We start from the raw sequence: 17820 nt of genomic DNA on the forward strand, positions 1-17820 counted from the left end.
TGCGCTTGTGGAAACAACAATCTGTTAGAAGAATGGAGTTGATTATTCAGGTGATGCAACAGCTCACCTTTTCAGTGTGAAGTTGATGCAGGAAAGAGGCATCTGAATTATAAGTCCCTTAATACTTGATTGCAGTCCTTTTCCTTGACCAGAGCAGTGAGAAGTCAAGAACAACTGGTAGTGTCTGCAGACTGTGTCTGGTGTTTTTGAGAGGTAAGGGGGTGTGTCTGTGTCCCATACGGGTATCTGCTTTGGAGAGACTGAGCAGAGGCGGGAAATGGCGCCTGGTAACACAACGATGTGTCATTTCGGAGACGGCTCTTAAGTAGAGAGATACAGAAAAAGTCGGACTCGATCACGAAAACAACCATTGCTTTTGCTGGGATGGTTAAACGGCATTGAGTCGTTATCACCAGATACTGCGGATCACCGTAAAGTAAGTGGGTTACGTTAACTAACATTGTTAGTGCATCTGTCTAAATTGGCGTGCTTATGTAATGTTTGCTAACGACAAGATAAATATTTCTCTTCACTACCGGTATACATTTGTTAGCCTGGAGCAGTTTTAAGTAGTCTAGGTAGGGTTAACGCTAAGCTAGCTGTGCTAAGCTAAGCCAAGTAGCTTAGATTAGTTGAACACGGCCTACAGCGGATCTGGCTAATTCCTGGTCAGCTAATTGTAGCTTCCTTTTGGTGTTCGTAACTAAGTTGTGCTATTTAAAAATTCCCCATTAAACAAAGGTTCGTGGGCATCGTGATGGTGGAAGGTGAAGGTAACAGGGGAAATTTGCCTGGTTTAGTCTTTTAGCTTTAAGGTTAATAACCCAAATTGCATTCCATAACACAACTTTGCTAGGTTTAGGTTAGCTAACGCTAGACAATCCTATTAATTTCGGTTTAAACCTTTGTTCATGGATGATTGCAAGGTGTTTCGTTACATCTAGAGTGATGAATGAAATCCCATCAGCTGTTTGTAATCAAGTGATAACGCTGAAGAGATCAGCTGTTCATTTGAATTACGATAACAGGTACTTTGTACGCTAGCTGTTATGATTAACGACGTCTGGCGAGTTAGTCAAATAACTCAAGCGTTAAAATGTGTAAAAAGCAAGGAGACAGTCGAGTAAAACCCCGCCGCAGCTTTTACCACAGTCAGCTCTCTATCGTGTGTTACTTTAGTTATTTGTCATAAGGTTATTTCGCTGAAGTAACGATGCCGCACTGGCTTGCTGAGGGTAAGTTAGCCTGTTTGGGCTTGTCTTGACTTGAGATGCTAACGCTAGGCTTCGGAAACTCTCGACTGGGGTGTAGTGTTGCTGATACGATAGGGTCAACTCTTTACGACACTGTTATGGTCATGCAGCATGACAATTAAATGGAAAGTACTTGTTAAAAGGTATGTTGCACGCCTGCATAACCCCTGACCTTTTGTAGTTCGTTTGGGAAACGTTAGCATAATCAAGCTAACTGCACAGCTTGCTAACCTGTGATTTTTTTTTTTTTACTGGTGATATTTGCTAACTTTTATAAACGCTGATTCAAACAGGTTGGCGCAGTTGAATTTGACCAGACGTTGCATGTGGCAGGGGTTGTTTTCTGTGTTGTGATGCATGTTTTCGCCCCTTCCTGCTCCAGTTAGCAGCCCTAGCCTCGGAGCAGTCTTGCAGAGGGTGCAGCTATCGGGAGGGCCTCGTTCGTTTCTATGGCTAGCGTATGCTAACTCGCTCACTCAGACTCAGTGGCATGTTCTTATTTCCCGCTCACTTGCTCGAACCTAGCTGTATACATGATCCTAAGTTAGTGGCTAACTGTTTAAAAAAACGGACGTTAAGTCCCAACAGCACCTCAGCTATGAGACCCCGTGTTTAGGGTTGATCATGTCATGTAATTATTAGAAGACAGACGCATCATTTTGAATTTTGTTAAACAGCATTAAGAAACCTGCTGTATGCAAACGTGTATTTAGGTATAGCACAAGACACCTTGAAAAGATACGAAAGGTAACATAATGTTCAATTAGCAGGCATACTGTATTCATGCTTAAAAATCATGTACACGCGAAGTCTGGCATCAGTCACAGTTAAGTGCAGTAGACGGTAGGAAAGATTCAATTTGCAGCACCTGAGAGTTTTCCTCGTGTAGTTAGGGGAAGTTTAAGTATCAGGACGTCTTAAAGCTTTAACTTGAAGTGTTGGTGGATCAGGTGCAAAAAATGGTGTACAACAAGGACGTAGTGTTAGATCTTTTTAAGACCTGTGGCATATTCACTGTCCATGATGTTTAGCTGACTGACAAAAATAATTTGAGTTGAAGCGTACCAACCGTGAGCATAATTTTGACACCATTTTCTGTAGGTATTACAGAAAAACAGGAGGGGAAAACAGCAGGACAGTTGAGACAGAGTACAAGCAGGGTTTAAACCAGCTAAGGATTGGATGAGGTTGACAGACGTTGTTTTTTTGGTCAGTGCATCAATGATGTGTTTAGCTGAATAAGTGTGAAGACATGAGTTCAGTCAACTGAAAAGGCTTTACCAGAGGTCTTTTTCTTCACTAACCTGTTTGGTATATGTCCTTGTATTGGTTTGTAGAACATTGTGTACTTTGCGAAAAATACTGTGTGACTGAGCATGCAGTTTTTTTTAAAAATGGCTTTTACATCATAAAATCACTGCAACACTGGTAAAATGCTGTTAACTTACAGCCTACTACAAAGTCTAAATAGAAGTTTTTATTGTATTGGGAAAAGAAAAACGAAACTCCATATTTTTAAGCAGTTTTGTCTCCCTGACTTGCATAAGTGCAATAGAAGAGTAAAGTTCAGTTTCACTTTTACTTCACCTCTTCTGCCTTGTAGGGCTGGATAATTATAGCAGAAATAATGATCACGATTATTTTGATTGATATTGAAATCACGATTAATAAACACAATTATTCACTGGTTTCAAAATTTGAGTATTTATTGAACCACAACTTAAAAGAACAATCAAAAATAAATTGGTAACAAGTAAAATAATAACAATACATTAAATAATAGCAATAAAAAACAATAAATAAAAATAAATATCCAATCTACATGCGCTCCTGTAAAACTTGCAAAATTTGCAACATGCAAAAAACACTAATATCACGGCCAAAAGCACAACCCAAAAATACTCTTTGAAGCACACATTAATCATTTTTCTTCAGTTATAATGTTTTTATGATCATGAAAAGCCAAAATTGAAATCATAATCAAAATTCAATTAATTGTCCAGCCCTACTGTCTTGATATAATTGAAACAAGTGTCCACTGACAGGTTTTTGTTTTGACAATCCCATTTTTGAAAAGGCAGTAAAACAAAGTTTTCCTGATAAAGCACATCTCGGCACATGGGGACATCATTTTCAACAAGAGTTTTATTGTGATATTTATGCACACTGCGTAGCTCTAATATTTAATCTGTTTTTCTTAGCTGTCACAACTTTGAAAATGCTTTTTCTTCGACCTTCTACTTTCCTGCCTTCCTGTTACTTTCATGTTTCTATGCTCTATGTGGGACTGAACAAAAGCAGTATCCTGCTCATGTGTTCAGCCTTGTGTAGATGTTACTATAATGCATTACATTACAGTAACTGTAAGATACAGTGCAGTGTGTATTTGGAGTGTGCTGTTGTGTGTTTAAGGTTCCTGACAGGTTGTGGATATGTCCAGACACATTTTCACCAGCTGCAGTTATGTAAGAGCAATGGGCTGGCTCGCTTGACTCACAGTTTGTTTTCACTGTGTGGACGCTTTTTAAGTTTTCTCTGTGCACACTCCAGTACAAACTGACCAATGAAACCCTTCAACTTAAGACCATATAAAGTTTCTAAGCTTTTTTCTTCAGATTGGTCACATTAAAATCTTATCCCATGCCTGTATAGATATATATTTTGTCGTTGTTGTATTTTAAGCTGACATTTAAACAGTAAACTTGTAAAAAGTTAACTGGTAAATGAGGGGGCACTTGTGAGTTTGTGTTAAAAGATCCCATGCAAGATTATTTGCTAATATGTTTAATTATTTTTCTTTACAAATGGAAGCAGAGCCAGCTGTGGCTGCTGCAATCCACTGTGATGTAAGTGAAATGGGATCTTGAATGCATCCAGATGTTAACAGAAAATGCACCAGTAACAACCCACTACAGATACACTCAACAAACTTCTCGGTTTTAACAGTTTGAACTCTAACAACTGCAACAGCAACCTGTTTTCCCACATACAGGTTTTAATATTTGCTTTAATATGTTTCCTTGAGTGTGCACTCATGCCGCTTTCCCCCTCTCTCTTCTCTTCCTGTAACTGCCATCCTTCTCCACATCTGACTTGTTAAAACAGCCTTACATGTGACTGCAAAAACAATGAGGCTGAGAATGCGTAAGGCGTCTCAGCAGCCGAACCCCACTCTGGCGAGCCGCCCATCCCGTACCAAGCGGAGGCACTCTGAAGTCGAAGAAGACACTCCTACTAGTGGAGGAAGGGGGTTGTTCTCGACCATCAAAAAGTTCATCAGAGGAAACGCTGTCAAGGTAACTACCTCCCTGATCACATGAAATGATCCTGCTGATTGTTACTAGGCATGGGGTTTTTGTATCTAAAGCTGCAGCATCTTCCCCTCTCCTCTACGTGTTTTGATTCAACAGTCCTACTTAGGTGTTAAAGCACTGAAGTGGTTTTTAAATCTCTGTTCATCACTGTGCTGCTCTCTAGGTCTCAGAGTTAAATACTGTATTTCTTGCTGTAGAGTGTCATATTTCCTCAAGAAATGTCTGTTGGAATGCAGGAGCTTGTCTGAGAACTCTGCTCTAATTTTAGCTTCTGGCTCACAGAGCTGGTCTGAAACGACAGGAGGTTGTAATAAGTGGAAAAGTCAAGTAAGCTAAAATGAGCTTTTCCTTTGTTATCTGTTGTTATCACTCACCCCCTGAACAAAGTTGGTTAAAGGATACAAGGCCTAGATTTCTGCTTTAATTGTTATTCAGGGTCTGAATTTCAGTGCAGGACTGCAGAAGTTGCACCAGCTTGCTTTCTTGCCCTCTCCTTAAACACTTAAACACACACGTGCAGTAAGACAGGTGTGAATGAATCACGCAGGTGACAACGCAGTGTTTCCCTCACAGATGGCAGCAATCAAGCTGATGTGCAGCCATCCAAGTATGGTTGCCAGATAAACTGATAAACGCAGACAAAATCTCCTTTTCCTTACACTCTTAGTGTGTCTAGTGTAGTAGCGTCTGACACGCTCTGCATCCTGTAATGTTTAGGCCTGTAGTCAACTTAAGAAAAACTTTACACAGACAGCAACCAATCGAGTGGTCTTCAGGCAAAAAACAAACAAAAAAAATTCACTATTTGACGATCAGTATAATGCATGACATGTTGCTTATTGCATCCATTTGGTAGTCAGAATTAACTTTTAAGTTAAAAGAACAAGCTTTTGAAGCTTTTATTTTAGCCTCATCACATTGTTCTAAAAAGACAATTAATTCAGAGATGATCTGCGAGCACTTGCCTTTGATCATATGATCTTCATGATCATGACACGATAGATTTTTAAACTCATATGGCCTTCAAAGTACTCTCAGACAATTGTTTTTGTACTGATCAGTTACAATAACTATTAACAGGATCACTTGTTCCAGCCAGTGCTGTGTCATTTATGAGCATATATTAGCCAGCGTGCAGCGTTTATTTACCGAGATGAAGTGGAAAAAAGTTTGCAGGTTGGGACCCTAATGACCAGACGACAGCGCCTTTTATATCTGTCTCTAAGAGAAGTATCGCTAATGTGAACATTTAAATGAGACGACTGGCCAACCAGGGTAATCATGGACAAAAGCTTTTTTAACTAACAGTTGACTAACCGAGTGGAAGCTGTCAACCATCAGAAGCTGTCAGTAGTGTTTAATTGTTTCAATATGTTCTACATCATGAACGAGGCTCATCAGACAGCTGGTCACAACTGACCTATGAGCAACATTTCATGAGTTGTAAAAGAAAGCATTAAAAAAAACATGCTGCAGGTGAGAATGGTTATAAGATCATGCAAGGAGTTGAAGAGAGAAGGGAAGAGAAAAGTCAATATAAGCTGAGGTAGATATGTATATTTGGTAATACACATTTTTAACAAAATGTTGCCACACCGCTGACTTTTTCGACATGTCAAATAATGGGAAATGGAGTATAAACATGCTTCACGGGCTTCGCTCTCCTCTTAGGTGGGAGGGTCCTAGTGACGTTGTTTTGACTTTCTGGGTATTTGACCTGTAATAAATTACCCTTAAATGCATGAGTAAATTGTATTTGAATAGTTACATTCATAGTTATTTTTTTTGTAAATTATATTTTGTAACATTAGATGACTGAAAAAATAAAAACACAGGACATCTCCCTTCTCACCCCTGCAAAAAATTTATTCTTCCAATTAAAGTAGCACATGCAATTTTTCAACCAGTTGGATTTCGGTCAGACATGAGGTCATCGACCAATTAATCAACCAATCGATTTGAGGCTGTCAGCCCTGCTGTGATGCTATGGAAAGTGGTGAAGGAGGTCAAATTGGATTGTATCAAAAGTTAAAGTTAGTTTTTGACACCCTTGCAAGCACAATGCTAAATCTTACACTGTATTTCCAGACTGTTTATGTGCAAGTAATGGTCTTAAACTAAGTGGAAAAACAAATGACTTGTAATATTCAGTCATATCACTCAATCTGGATCTTGTCAATGGAAATTATTGAAGGCATTTCTGGTCCTCTAAATTTCCATTCAACACTGACCAAATAGAAGAGATGACAAGCATTTAACTCCAAATAATAATCCAACATCTTTTAGTTTAGTTTGCTTTTAACGGTCAAATAGAGGCATCAACCCTAATACTAATCTGTTACTTTAAGTTAAAAAAATGTATTTATAAGAACCAATTGTTCAGGTTCTTTGTATCACCTGCATAAAGTATCAGTCTTGATGCAGTGTATGTAAGGTGAATGCTGCAGCTTTTTTTAATAAATCAAATAAACCACTATCATATAAGCAGACTTTTCTTTTAGTGAAAAGTTTTATCTGTGTTCTGTATCTTTTCAAGCATTTTTGTCTTGGATTTTATTTAATGATGTCTTGTCTTGTTCAGGTGCAGCAGGAGAGCCCAGCCAAGAAGACACGGCTCAACTGTGATGTGGACAACAACCTGATCACCTCCACTCCCAACACAAACACCCCCCGTAAGACTATCAGCAGGGTTGGCAGAAGAGGCCCCCTTAATGGACGTGAGTAGAACTCAAATGGCCGGTCATTTTCCTGTATTATTTGTTCGTCTTTTGCCAATTCTTTGAACTCTCCTCTGCAGAGGCAACCAATCATGACAGGAGTAAGGAGAAGCCCAACGGCAGTCTGGAGGAAACGACAGCCGTTGAAGTGGCTGCCAGCCCTCCCAGGACCACTCTTCTGGGGACCATCTTCTCCCCTGTCTTCAACTTTTTCTCACCAGCTAAAAATGGTAGGCAGACTCAGAGGAAGTCAGCGGATTCATGATGAGCATGTCACACCACTGTATCATGTGAAGGGTTGTGTATATTCTTCATTTTGGTGGAAATGTTTGTGAGATATGTCAGGACGGTGCACAGCTATAATTCCTTCTGTTATTTTCAGCCTCCTCTGGCTCAGACTCCCCAGACCAGGCGTTGGAGGCTGAAGAGATTGTCAAACAGCTGGACTTGGAGCAGGCTACAGAGACGGCCACCAGCACAGCTACATCCACACAGGAAGTGTGTGCGCCCACTAACTTCTACTCTAGTGTAACGCAGCTGCCTCCTCTACGACCTCCACACATCCCTGAGATGTCTCCAGCAGTAGAGGAGGGGGAGCTTGAAGCTGACGCTGACCTCCCACCACTCACAGGTAAGTACTGCAGCACCTGCTGTCCTCAAGCTGTGAGCTTAATTGGTGTTGGGTTCACTACAAAGTCATTTGCAGAAATGACTGCCCATTTTGCAGTTTTATATATTTGTTTCTCATCCTGTTCTCATTGTGATCCAAGCTCCTGGTTCAAGTCCAGAGATGTCATATGTGGACTCTCCTCCTGCTGCAGTGCCACCAGAGGCTTCCTACGAGGAGGACTGGGAAGTTTTTGACCCGTGAGTGAACATTGCAGCCCTAGAATGCTTCTTACACCTGTTTGATCAAACCTGACCACTAAATCAGTATGCAGAAATCTGAAAAACAATATGTTATGAGGTTTTTATGCAGGAATGAGCAAGATTTGGGCTACTTTTGTAAAAGTACAAAAATACTCAGACCAAAAAAATAAATAATAGTTTATAAAAAGTTACAGAGAAATGACAGCAGGGAGGAATTAAAAAAAAAGTCTCCATCTAAAGCCTGAATGAGTTGTGACATGCAACATGTGTGTTGCCAGCTTCACTGGATGGGAAATCCATCCCTTTTTTAGAAATCCAGATCATTTGGCTCAGCTCAGTAGAGCTAGTTGTTTGGCTCTCAAACAGCTCTTTATTTGGTACCAGTTTGGCTTTTTAGATGTGGATTAAATAACGACAAAGAATGAAGGAAAGGAGACTGATACTCAAACAGGAGCTAGCTACCGTGGCTAACATAAAGGAGCCGTTTTGTAGCGCAGGCTCATTCGTGACTAACACATCTTTACTGAGCCGCTCACCCCGCAAGGTTTATTCAGTTGATGTTACATTACTGCTTCAATTAGAAGCATGTTTGAGACAAAATGAGGGTTTTGTTAAATGTTAAAGAGGGCTTGGCCAGGCTCTTAGCTCAGTCAAGGCTCTGCAAGACTTGTTTTCCTTCTTCTGGCTACATGACACTGGACGCTAGGTCTGCAGGACTGAGTATTTGTGATTTTGATTGCCTCTACATCAGGTAAATAAGTTAAACTGTGGAAAAAAAACACTTTTTTGTAAAATGTGGGAATCATGGTAAATGTATGTAGACATTTTTTAATAATGAGTACAGCATATAGGTCAATTTAAAGCAGTTAAGTACTAACTTTCCTCCGTTCCTATTTATTCTATATGGCCTTCCCCCACTACCTGACTTTTTGGATCATGTGATTGCAAACAACCTATTTGATCTTTGATCCTCAAAAACAGAGAGGACTCACTTGACAGGTTGTGTTACTTTTTGCGTTAACTGTGGCTCTCTCTCTTTTCAAACTAACAAAGCACATGCTGTGGTCCCTCTTCTCTCACTTAAATGAAAGTGAGAGCTGTTCGGTGAGGGGGCAGAGCACACACTGCTTAACACGGCTGGGAGCACAGTTGTCTTTTTGTCTTTTTCTCCCGTTTTATGATCACAAGAAGTCAACAACGTAAGTGACAATAATAAATTTAGTCATTTAATCTGAGATATTGTTTGTAGAATGGAAAGACATCTGATTCATCTAGGTCCCAGCCTTAGTTGAGGCATACAGTATCTAGACCACCAACCTGACACCCTGGCCTAAAACAAAAACAAGGCCAACAGTTCTACTCTGGAGTTTATGTTTGCAGTGTGTCAGAATTTAACAAAAAAAAAAATTCCATTAACAGCAGTTGGTCGCTACTTTTGTGTCGGATCCAGTTGCACCAGTTTTGTTCATCACAGGGAAATACAAATTGAATGACCGTCTCGTGTCAGTGTATAATTGTATAATGAGGGTCAGTGTTTCTTTACACAGGAAATGCAACCAAATAATATTGAAACCAGTACATAAGGCAGATCGACATTTGAATTATGGGCTCGTTGCTATGGCCTGCATTAGCTGCTGATGTAGTACCTGTGCTGCTTTTCAGTTTAATTAATTTTTTTCTGGTCATTTTACCAAGACAGGAGCTCATAATGAAAAGTTTAGTCATGATGGACAGTTTAAAATATGTTTTGAATCAATCATTGAATCACAATTAATCCATTTTGCAGTTATTGTTATTGTTTTTTTTTTTTACACTCTTCCCAACAATGATGATTCTGTTGATGTTAAACAGCCCTTCCCAAACTTAAGTATGCTGCAGCCCATTTTGATATCTGAAAATCTTCTGGGGCCCACCAAAATCCTTGTACAACCATAACATGAGGCTGAGGTGTTCGCCTTTTGATTTCATTTTATATTTCAGTTTTGCTTTCAGACGCATTAACATTACTTCACAAAGTGCAATTATGTGCCACTGTCATTTATTTAGTTTTGATCAGGAATCGGCAAAGAAACTTAAAGATCTTTTCTTATTTATTTATCTATGTAAACTTACTTTGTGGCCTAGCAAACTCTTCCAAAGCAGCATTAATGTCTCCAAAGACACTTTGAGACTCTGAAAATCAGGAAGCAAAATAAATGATAAAATGATGGCATGGATTAAAATTTCTGGATGTGTTTTTATTACTTCTTAGACTTTAAAATGAGAACATTTAATCAAATACTTTGTAATCATTTAGAATGTGATTTAAATCCTTTTTAAATGTAGATAATTTTTAGTTTGTGGAAATGGCTTCTTGCAGTCCACCTACAGTACCTCTGGCCCCGACCCACACTTTGGGAAGCCATGATGGAAACAGGTTTCCTGCCAGTCCTTGAAAAGTCTTAATTAGTCTTAAATTGCACGTTTTAAATTCAAGACTTGTCTGTAGCCAATCTGTTTTACTTGCCAGCCTTTTATGATTTTAATCATCTTCCTTAAATTGTCGCACAAATATTCTCAGAATTCTGTGTTGGATGTTAAAATTTTCTCTGGGGCATACCCATCTCTGATTTTGTCTCACTCTCTATGATATAATAAACTCTGTACTGTTGGGAAACACTAGTCCAGCTCTCTAACATCTGGGCTACCAGGTTGCCCACTCAAAAATCAGTGCAGCCAACCCTCATTTTGACAGAATTTCCCCGACAAAAAGCATTATTCTTTTAAATAGTTAACCTGTTTAGTATCAGCTCAGAACCCCTACAAACACGTGTTTTAATAAATATCACTGTATGACGTATTGGTAGAATAGATGTATTACATTTGTCAGTAATCTTCAGATTTGGGCTTTTATGACCAAACAAAGTCTTTTGCCCTATACCATTTGGCATTTCATAAGTAGTTTGTTAAATCATAAAATTCTGCCCCGGCTCTGTGTACTGTGCAAGAAATGTTATAAATTTTTCTCAGTTCAGGTCTTAAAAAGGTCTTTGAAAGTCTTAAATTAGATTTTTTAAAAGTGTTTAGGAACCCTGTGTAAAGTTTTTGTTATTTTCCAATTTGCAGGTATTTCTTCATCAAACACGTCCCTCCACTGACAGAAGAGCAGCTCACTAGAAAGCCAGCTCTGCCACTAAAGACACGCAGCACGCCTGAATTCTCCCTGGTCTTAGACCTGGTTAGTTCCTGTATAATTTTATATATTTCTGTCGTCTCAATCTCATTTTATTTTAACTACATTGCAGCATTTAGTAAAAATAGTGTTATTACTGTGAAAAGTATTCCTTGTATTTTCTCTGTTGTGTCTGTTAGGATGAAACCCTGGTTCACTGCAGTTTAAATGAGCTGGAGGATGCAGCACTTACCTTCCCTGTCCTCTTTCAAGATGTCATTTACCAGGTTAGTGCTGTGTCAGAAGTGTTTTCATCTCAGTTTAATCTTTAAGACCAGCAGAGGGAGACAAAGTCATATATGTAGGAAAAGGAGAGGCATTTAAAAGCTACCCTGAAAAGGCATGTGTTACAAAGCTTCAGTTCATTTCTATTCAAAGGCTTTTTCTGCCTGAAATATTGACCAGCAACTTTTGGTAATTACAAATATTACACATAAAAATGTGATTCTGAAAAGGCTGTATTTCGGTGGTAGGGGCACATATGGCCAGGATTGTACTATTCTGTTTTTTTTTTGTATTTCTTGTATCATAGGAAATGAGCAGCAGCAATAACTGCATATTTATAATGTTTGCTAACAAGTGGTGTGTTTGTGCAGGTATATGTGCGCCTGAGGCCATTCTTTAGAGAGTTTTTGGAGCGCATGTCTCAAATCTATGAGGTAAATATAACAAAACTCCTGCTGTTTATTGGCTCTAATTGCCCCAATTCAATCATTTGAAGTTTATCTTCTCTTTTTTACAGATCATCCTCTTTACAGCCTCTAAAAAAGTGTATGCAGACAAATTGCTCAACATCCTGGATCCTAAAAAGCAGCTAGTAAGGTACTGAGTTTTCTTCTTGCGTCACTTTCACATTAAAACATATCAACTCAAAAGATGAACGAAAGCCTGAGTGAGAGGAGGCTCTGAAGTTCGGTGCAGTACTCGTGTTGGCATGTACTGCTGTCGAGGTGTCAGTGTTGTGGTTTTTCTGAATTATTGATTGCCCTGACCTTGTCACTGATTGATTTTTCTCTCTCTCTCTCTCTCTCTCCTCCCTCTGTCCTTTCTTCCCCCCGCTGTAACCGTAGACATCGGTTGTTTCGAGAGCATTGTGTCTGTGTCCAGGGAAACTACATAAAGGACCTCAACATCTTAGGCAGAGACCTGTCAAAGACCATCATCATTGACAATTCACCGCAAGCCTTTGCTTATCAGGTGAACACCTTTAACGCAATTTAAGACTGGAGGTGTGGTTATGTAACCCCTTTCTCAGCCAGCAGCAGTGACAAATCGGAATAGGTAGTAAAGTGACTTTCTTTTTAAAATAAGGCTTCTTTGTTAGAATGGATGCAATCCATAAGGCGCTGCTGGTCACAAAAAATCAACTCTGTGTAAATTTAATTTGTTAAATGTTTCCCCAATTAATGACTATCAGACTGATTTAAGCATGTCTTCTGACCAGAGAAGGGCTCATTTTATTGAATTTTCCTTTGACTGAAAGGATCCAGAGTGCTTTTGATGCCCTTTAAACAAGGTACACAAAGTAAATATAGGATGAAGATAATTAATGGAACCTCTTTAACTAAACTAGACAAATACAAGCTCTTCTTCACTTTTCAACTCTCCTATAGTAAATATAAACAATCAGCCCATTCAGGAGCTTTAAATACCGGCTCCTGTCCTTTCTACATTTTTTTGTCAGTCTCAGTATGAAATGATTGTAAAGGTTAAAAGCAGACAGACACCTCTCTAATTGTGTGAATTTGTTTTTAGTGTTAAGCTGTGATATCTGGCTCAATTTGTAGTTTAAAGTTGCCTTTGCAACTATAAAATTATTTGTTAATCTTAATAACATAACTGTTTATTTTTCCTCTCAAAAGTATAAATTCAGGCACTGGTACTGTTTTAAAGTATGGATTTAGCTCTGGTATTGTAAAAAAAACAAACAAAAAAAAAAAAAACAATATCTAGACCTAGTACTGCTACTGGTCCTGGTATGTGCCCTCAGTAAGGTCATGCTGGACAGGCCTTTATGAGTTGATGTATGATTCAGGTGTTGTAATGGAATATTAACTGGTGGTAAATGTCGCTTTTTTAAATAATAGCATCTTACTAATCCCAGTTAACCTGTTTTTGTCCCAACAGTTGTCCAATGGGATCCCCATAGAGAGCTGGTTCATGGACAAAAATGACAATGAGCTGCTGAAGCTGGTGCCCTTTCTGGAGAAGCTCGTCGAGATGGTAGGACATCCTATGATCCTGTAATATCACAGAAATGTTTTGTCATCACAGTAACTATGATCATTCATTTATCTCATGGTTTTCCCCTCTGTTCAGAACGAGGATGTGCGACCGCACGTTCGGGAGAGATTCCGGCTTCATGACTTGTTGCCCCCTGACTGATCTGGACCACAGTCTTTCAGAACTGGACAACATGAAAAGAATGAAACAACACGCGTGTAAAAAGCCCCTCTTTGGATTACAAACTACAACATTGCCATTACTGTTAAAATTTTGGCCTTTTTCGTCTTTGATTTTTTTAAAACCCACCGTTTCTTTTTAAAACTAAAAAAGGACATTTTTAAATATCTGGGTAAAATTTCTTAATACCTAAATAAATATATGGATGAAATGACACACTATCAAGAAGCCCAGGCAAACTCCTCTTTTTGACTGACTCCAGCGGTGGAGCCGGATCGTCTCTACACTTAATCCTGCAGTCTTGGTGCTGGTTTAGTGGATCTGAAAGAGGAACTCTGCCCTGACCGAGTCCCTGAACCCAAACCAACCCCCTGGTGCTCACGCTGTTGACACTGATGAATAACGACACTCTGTGGCTGCAGACCATTTTCAGCAGGAATGACTGGCCTGTAAATGAATCTGTGCATGTGTGTTTGTTTACTTCTCGCCACACTCAACACAAACACACACACTGATTTAATGTTTGGTAAAACTACAATCTGTAGCCTTTAAATCATATGCATTCCTCCGTAGCCGAGTCAAGTTTCTATTGTTGGTTGCAGTTATTTTCTGGTAAAACTGGTGTTTTATTGTTAAAAAAAAAATAGCGTTTCAAAATGTTTTACTTCTGTTTGTAAGATATGATATTTTAAAAGGGGTCATTAATTGTAAGCCTTTTTCCTAGTAGGAGAATATGGGTGTGTGTTAATGATGACAGTCCACTGCATAGTCAAATGAAATGGAATCAGTCCAGGACATTTAAGAATAGTTTGTTCTCATTCTAACACAACAAGCTTGAATGAATTTTTGGCTCCACTGTTGACAACATGGCTCCTTAATTAAATGTTAGGATTAAGAATCTTCTTACCTGTAAATCTGACGTATTGTAAAGGTTTTAGGGCATTCATTTTCAAAGTGATCTGTGTCAACCTTTCTTTAAAAATAGTATTTGATTTTTCATTTGTCTGTAACCAGTATTTTCTTTTACTCCTAATCAAACATACTGGCTAAGTAAGAGCAGTTTCTTTTAGTTGTAATGTTTTATTTGATGGCTATATCAGTAGCATTATGACTAATGTAGCACATCTCTGCCAGTGTGTCATGAAGTCTACCTATGGTAGGAATCTATGGCCAGACCTTGTACCAGCCATATCTGGCACCAGCAACATACTGTTTTAGTCAGCTTGACTGGCTGCTCCTCTACCTGTTTCATACATTTTTACATTGTACTCATTAGCTTTTGTGTTTTTTCTTTTTATGTTTAGCGCAGTTTAAAGCATTGTGTTTAAGAATGGTAACTATATGAATGTTTATCTGCCCGACTTCAGCCTGAAAGACTCAAGCCAAACTGACATTTTACTCCTCTGTTGTTTTACGTTTATATTGTTAACAGTGAGGTTACAGAAGTGTGGATGCCATGTTAGCACCCTTACAAGCCACAACATGGGAGGAATAGAGCCCATCAGTCTGAACCCTCTAGCGTTAACCTGAACCACATTGACAATTTGGCATGCATTGTTAAACCTTTAAAGATCTTGGTCAGTTTGAATCAAAGTGCATTTTATGTTAAAGCAAATAAGAGTGTTTGGGTTTGTCTGAGTTGCCTGTATTGTGCCATAAGAAGCGCCTCTCCCTGATTATCTGTAGTCTCACCTAACAAAAAATGCGTAGATTGAAAGAGACAATCAGACCTTGACGTTTTTGCAGATACTGAACTTCCCCTTTTTCTTTGAGTGTGCCGTACATCTCGAGTACTCCGCTTCCATTGAGTCGCTCCCTCCCTGATTACATATGCAGGTTAATCTTGCTTCGCCCCGCCCAAACAATCCCTGCTGCTTGCTTTGACTGCAGAGATGTTTCCCATCTGTTGAGCATGTGCTCACCTTCGCCTTTTTTGTCCCCACAAGAAGTTAATAGCTCTCCAGAAAATAGAATTAGTTTGTATTCAAACTAAAATTGTTACAGGGCACAATGGTGTTTGCTCAGACGTAATGTTAAGAGTGCACAATGTCCAGACTATGAATGTAAATTGTACATGGGGGGTAAAGTCTTAAGTCTTTCCAAATTCCTTATTTTCTTCTCACCAACATGAACAAACAGGTGAGGAGAGACGGCAGCTAACACCTGCCATTAATGCGTCAAAAAAAAAAAAAAAAAAGAAAGAAAGCTGAGGCAAGAACAATGTGTATGGAAGAGGAAATGCTTAAGGTCCCACCATGGTTTTCCCCTCCCCTGCCCCCTAAGCCCCCTCATCATCCTGACTGCCAGCTTTCAGTATGCAAGCCTCACCCTGAGTGTGTGATGTGGCCCAGGTGTGCTCGTCTGCTCAGTTGGCTGTGTGATGACATAAAATTTTCAGTCATGGCTTGTTTTTGAAGGACCGGTGGGAGGCTTTTAATACCTTTCATCCAGCTCATTTTTATGTGCATTACCAGTTTATTGTACACTGAGCGTTGTACAATACATGCAGCTTCATGTTTTTAAAAAAAAATCCTTAAAGTAAGGAAAATCTTTTGTATTTTTGATTTCAAAAGGCATGTCATATCTACTTTTTAAATGTATTAATGAAGATTTAACTTTACTTCAGATGGAGTGTTTTTTTTTTTCTTACAAATATCTGTATGTTTAGTTTAGCGCAAATGTTACTGAACTGTTAAACTTAGCATGTAGAGAATACAGCTGCTTTGTAGGAAAGTCCTGAATTAAATTTTAATCATGGAACTTTTCTGCAGAAAAGCGCAATCGTGTTAATTTTTTTTTTTCAATATCTGTTAAGCCATTTTACTTGCAAGAATTGCTATTTGTGCTGAAGATGTATTTAAAATGTTTTAAGACATCTTTGTTAGCCATCGGGCTACATGCTATTGTAAAGTGTATATACAGTTACATTGAATTTCTGAAACAAAGTTTTAAAGTTAAAAACTTCTTGCATGCTCATTGTTTTTATTTCCCTTTACAAAGCTGGAGCAGTAGGACTATTTGTGGGAGAAAATACTAAAATAAGGATCATGTTACACCATGGGTACTTCAGTGTTTATAGGGGAGACATTGCACAAAATCTGTGATACTATCCTTCACAGAAATATCATGTTAAACGACAAGTTTGTTTTATTGACTAGCCGAAGCAGGCCTTAAAAACGTTACCTCTTATATTTTTATATATTCAGACCCCCTTCCCTTTCATCATTTTTTTTACAGCCCGATGCTGCAGTCAAAAACAGTCATTTTTGTCTCATCAATCTACACTTGGTAACCCATCATGACAAGGTAAAACAGGGTGTAAATAAATAAATGCAAATGTATTAAAAATAAAAAAGCTGACAATGACAATGACCTAAGTATTCAGACCTTTTGCCAAAACACTTGAAATTCAGCTCAGGTGCCTCTCTTTTCTCTTAATCTTGGCTGAGATGTTTCTGCACCTTGATTGCAGTCCAGTCGTGGCAAAGTAAACGGATGTGGCACATACCTCTCTATAGAAGGCCTCAATGCATATCGAAGCAAAACCCAATCCATGAGGTCAAAGAAACTGCCTGCAGAGCTCAGAGACAAGATTGTTGCAAGGCACAGATCTGAGGAAGGCTACAAAAATATCTGCTGCACTGAGGGTTCCCAAGAGCACAGTGGCCTCCATAACTCTCAAATGGAAATAAACTTTGGGACAACCAGGACTCCTCCAAGAGTTGCCTGGCAAAACTGAGCTATCAGTATAGAAGGGCCTTGGTAAAAGAGGTGACCAAGAACCTGACGGTCACTTTGACTGAGCTTTAGAGATCCTGTGGAAATGAGACAAAGCTCCAGAAGGACAAACATCACTGCAGTCCTCCACTGATCTGGGCTTTATGGCAGAGTGGCTAGATGGAAACCTCTCCCCGATGCAAAATGCATAATTGCCTGCCTGGAGTTTTCAAAAACCTCCAAATGAAAGCAAAGCAGTATGTTTTGCAAAAGGTCTGTTTACATATGTTAATGTGATATTTCACTTTTTATTTTCAATTTATTTGCAAACAGTT

The 17820-nt window shown here is 39.0% G+C and overlaps 1 protein-coding gene across 2 annotated transcripts; it reads left to right on the forward strand.

Moving 5' to 3' along the window:
- Positions 1 to 245: 245 nt before the first annotated feature.
- ctdspl2b (CTD (carboxy-terminal domain, RNA polymerase II, polypeptide A) small phosphatase like 2b) lies at positions 246 to 16729 on the forward strand. 2 transcript variants are annotated; one of them, XM_041785964.1, is made up of 13 exons: positions 246 to 436; positions 4359 to 4549; positions 7149 to 7284; positions 7365 to 7514; positions 7667 to 7915; positions 8055 to 8151; positions 11260 to 11371; positions 11506 to 11592; positions 11962 to 12024; positions 12108 to 12187; positions 12436 to 12562; positions 13493 to 13588; positions 13685 to 16729. In XM_041785964.1, the coding sequence occupies exons 2-13, from the start codon at positions 4382 to 4384 to the stop codon at positions 13748 to 13750; spliced, it is 1431 nt and encodes a 476-aa protein (XP_041641898.1). In that variant the 5' UTR covers positions 246 to 436; positions 4359 to 4381; the 3' UTR covers positions 13751 to 16729. The 2 variants fall into 2 exon arrangements, with proteins under 2 accessions (XP_041641898.1, XP_041641891.1); XM_041785957.1 differs by lacking the exon at positions 246 to 436 and adding an exon at positions 1020 to 1235.
- Positions 16730 to 17820: the final 1091 nt, after the last annotated feature.

This window comes from Cheilinus undulatus, linkage group 1, assembly GCF_018320785.1.
Source record: "Cheilinus undulatus linkage group 1, ASM1832078v1, whole genome shotgun sequence".
In the NCBI taxonomy this organism is placed as follows: domain Eukaryota; kingdom Metazoa; phylum Chordata; class Actinopteri; order Labriformes; family Labridae; genus Cheilinus; species Cheilinus undulatus.